The 3,316-nt window shown below is 45.0% G+C and overlaps 1 protein-coding gene across 1 annotated transcript in view; it reads left to right on the top strand.

The window, feature by feature from the left end:
- Positions 1 to 3,316, top strand: part of Tafa4 (TAFA chemokine like family member 4) — a 194,163-nt gene that overhangs the window by 5,121 nt on the left and 185,726 nt on the right. The window contains exon 2 of the mRNA XM_021164134.2: positions 453 to 568. Coding sequence (XP_021019793.1) covers positions 454 to 568 — 115 coding nt within the window. The 5' untranslated portion in view covers position 453. The remainder of the gene's footprint in view (positions 1 to 452; positions 569 to 3,316) is intronic.

The following is a 3,316-nucleotide window of genomic DNA, read 5'->3' as shown; positions in this document are numbered from 1 at the left end:
ATCTTAATCTACAGGCAGAGAAGCCCAGAGCTCTAGGGCTACATGTGCACAGTTTTATGTGCATGTTAACAGAGAGAGCTTGTGTAGTCTATTTGAGAATGGCTCTTGTTCACACATAGCTTGCTCCATCTACATTTTGAGACATGATAGACTATGAGCCCAGGCTTCGTCAGGGCAGCTTTAGCTGTTCCTTGGAGATTCCTATGCAGACTCTCACGATGGTGTGATGTTAACTCAGAAAACTCTTAATTACAAAAGACATGTGCTGAAACCCAAGTCAATGTGCAGGGCAAATGAAAGTTTGATAGGTTTGCAGTTTTACCCNGGGGGAGGGGAGAGGATGAAGGACACATTGAGGTTCTTCATCAGTCTCTCTCTGCTTCCCTGCCTGGGGATGGCCAGAGAGCTTGGCCTTCCTTGTCCTCACTGACTGGGCTCCTGTTTCTCCCCAGGATGAGAGTCTGTGCTAAGTGGGTGCTGCTGTCACACTGGCTGGTTCTGGCCTATGTGTTAATGGTCTGCTGTAAGCTGATGTCCGCCTCGAGCCAGCACCTCCGGGGACATGCAGGTAAGCCGTTTAAGCTCATTATGCACTGCTGAGATCAATTAATAAAACACTTCGGCACAGCAGAGTCCACACTTTAGACNCAGGTGATTGACAAGCGCTTTGGCTGNCGAGGCAGAGCCANGGACGGACAGTGTCTAATGGCTTATGCTGGANCAGGGCTGTTCTGGGCGCCTTTACAAGGTNTTTCCTGGCTTCTCTTCTGAGTTTAAGCTTTTACTTTCCTGGTGCTTCTGTAGTTGGAGTGTTTTTTTCTCTGAATGTCAGGAAGTCAATAGCACTTTGTGTTGAGGGCAGACATTCTTATAGCTCCCTGATTTTCAGGGTCAAGTTTAGATCTCAGTTGACTCAGGGATGTCCTGAGAGGACCTTTCAGATAACTTAAGACCCTTTCTGAGGAGAAAATATGCTGAATCATAGACCTAATTAAGGAGGAAAGGGAAGAAATGACAAAGTAAAGAGCAGGGGTAACCTGTGCAAAGTAAAGAGACAGCAGGGGTAACCTGTGCATTTTCATGGGCCTCAGAGGGAAGTGTGTTGAAACCAGGAGAGACAGTTATTCTGGTAATTTCTAGTGAAATTCATGTCTGTACATTGCCCTTTAAAGTTAATTTTGTAGTGTTGTGCAAAACAACAGGTCCCACGACGTAATTGTCATGATTATCTATTATTGTGCTTTGTTCATAATTGCTGCTCCACTACCCTCTAGTGACCCTTTCACCTTCTCATTACGCCCTTTCTTCCTCGCAAATAGCCCTTCTTGCTTTCAAGTCACATCTGCATCTATGCAGGTGCCACAGGTGCCCTTAAGCGCATTTTGTACATGAGAGAAAATGTGATGTTTGTCTTTCTCTCCATTATTGCCCCATATTTCTCCCAAGTTCCCCATCACCCCTGGAAGTAGTTCCCCTTCTGGCCTTTTATTTGTCTCCCAACCATCATGAAGAAGCCCTTGATCTCCACCATCCATGATGCTATGTATCACAACAGGCCCAGAAAGCTAGAACCTAATCACTATGGCCTGACCCTGCCCGTGCATTTGGGAGTTCTAAGATGCTAAAAGATTTTAGCTCCTGACCAAAGGCAGGTTGGTAAAGGCTGTTGTATGGTTACTGGAGGCCAGAGCATATGTGGATGAAAGTGCTCATTGGAGCCAGATGTAACATGAGATTTTGAGTATGGGAAGAGGATGTGACTACGGCTTGGCAAATGTTCAGTATTGCTNTTTTCCTCTCTTTCTCTAGTATTGGGGATCGAGGCTATCACCTCATGCCTTTTACCATCCCTGACATTTCATCTTTATTTACAAACCACAGGATACAGCTTATCATCCAGACACTTCTCCTAACNGCCCGATCACGTACTGCCAACTCTATGCTGAACAAGTAAAACCGCACATGTCTGATAAGGANAAAGAACTAAGACTCTANCTGGCTTACAGCTTTCCTTGGTGATTTAGTAGGGAATATTTATTTTCTCACTGTCTTTGGAGTTTTCCAAGCCACTCTGGCTCAGTAGTAATAGCATACACTTCGCCTTGAACCATATACTCATAGCCTCCCAACTGGTGAGGAAAATATCCCGCAGAAAAGTATTCCCCCCTTTGCATCACGGGAATGTTGACATATACGGGTATCTTTAAATGTAGGTTCTGCATGCAGGGCAGTACTTGTTTTGAGTAGGGATCTTGGTATGTGTTCTATTGCTATATAAGTTACTTTCTTTTCATTGATATGACAAACCATCTCANTGATGTTGGCCAAAAGCAACTTAAGGGAGGGAGAACTGGGAGATGTACTGGGGGAAGCTAGTAGCAGGGCATCGCTGNGGTAGGCAGGCAACAGGGCATCTCTGGGGCAGTGGGGGCATGAGGCAGCTCAGTGTCTCAGGAAGCAGAGAGAGAAAGGGCTGGAACCAAGAACAGGCTATAAAACCTTAAGCCACATCTAAAGGGATCCACTTCCCCCAGCTCAGTGCCATCGTCCAGTGGTCCCACAAATGTCTTAAAGAATATCGTCAAACTGGGGACCAAGCATTCAAACACATAGCCTGTAAGGGACCTCTCAATCCAAGCCACAGTGCTTCCCATATTAGCTCCAAACATTTGAAGCTCAAGTGGTCATCTTGCCTCAGCCCTCAGAGTAGCTTGGACTATAGTCATACCCTATTGTACTTGACTATCAGCAAGAAGATTGTGAGCTCAAAGCCAGCCTACACGGCATAGAGAGACCCTATGTATCCCCTGGCCCCAGGAAAGTAAAGTTTAAACTTTAAGCTATGTCAGAAATGTAAATCCTCCTGTCCACAGACCTCTACATGTGGGAAACTTGATTGATGGGATAGCCCTCCCCCAAGGCAGATATCATACCATNCTTTCCGTCCCTTTACTCTGACATGGTAAGGGTTGCTGCAGTTTTAGGCTCAAGATAATTTCTTAAATCTCTCACAACTCAATTTTCTCCCCTCAAGTGACAGTTCGAAGATGAGAGAAATAATGATTGAAGTTTTAAGGAATCAGAATAAAAATCAATAGCACTCGGCTGTTGTGGAGCATCTATAGGTAGCTGGTTATTGTGCTGTATCTTTTGATGAGTTCATTTAGGGGGCCTGGGCCTTTGAAGTCATTAATCTTATCTGCTTAATACACATCTTTTTTTTCTAGAGTAGAGCTGGGTAAAATGTAACAATGCGTGTGCTATCAGCAGATTTCTAGGCATCAGACTGGAGAGGGATGGGTGTTAAGGAGAAATT

Source organism: Mus caroli, chromosome 6, assembly GCF_900094665.2.
Source record: "Mus caroli chromosome 6, CAROLI_EIJ_v1.1, whole genome shotgun sequence".
Lineage (NCBI taxonomy): Eukaryota > Metazoa > Chordata > Mammalia > Rodentia > Muridae > Mus > Mus caroli.
Note: the sequence above shows the minus strand (reverse complement) of the source record. Positions and strands in the feature narration are given on the sequence as shown.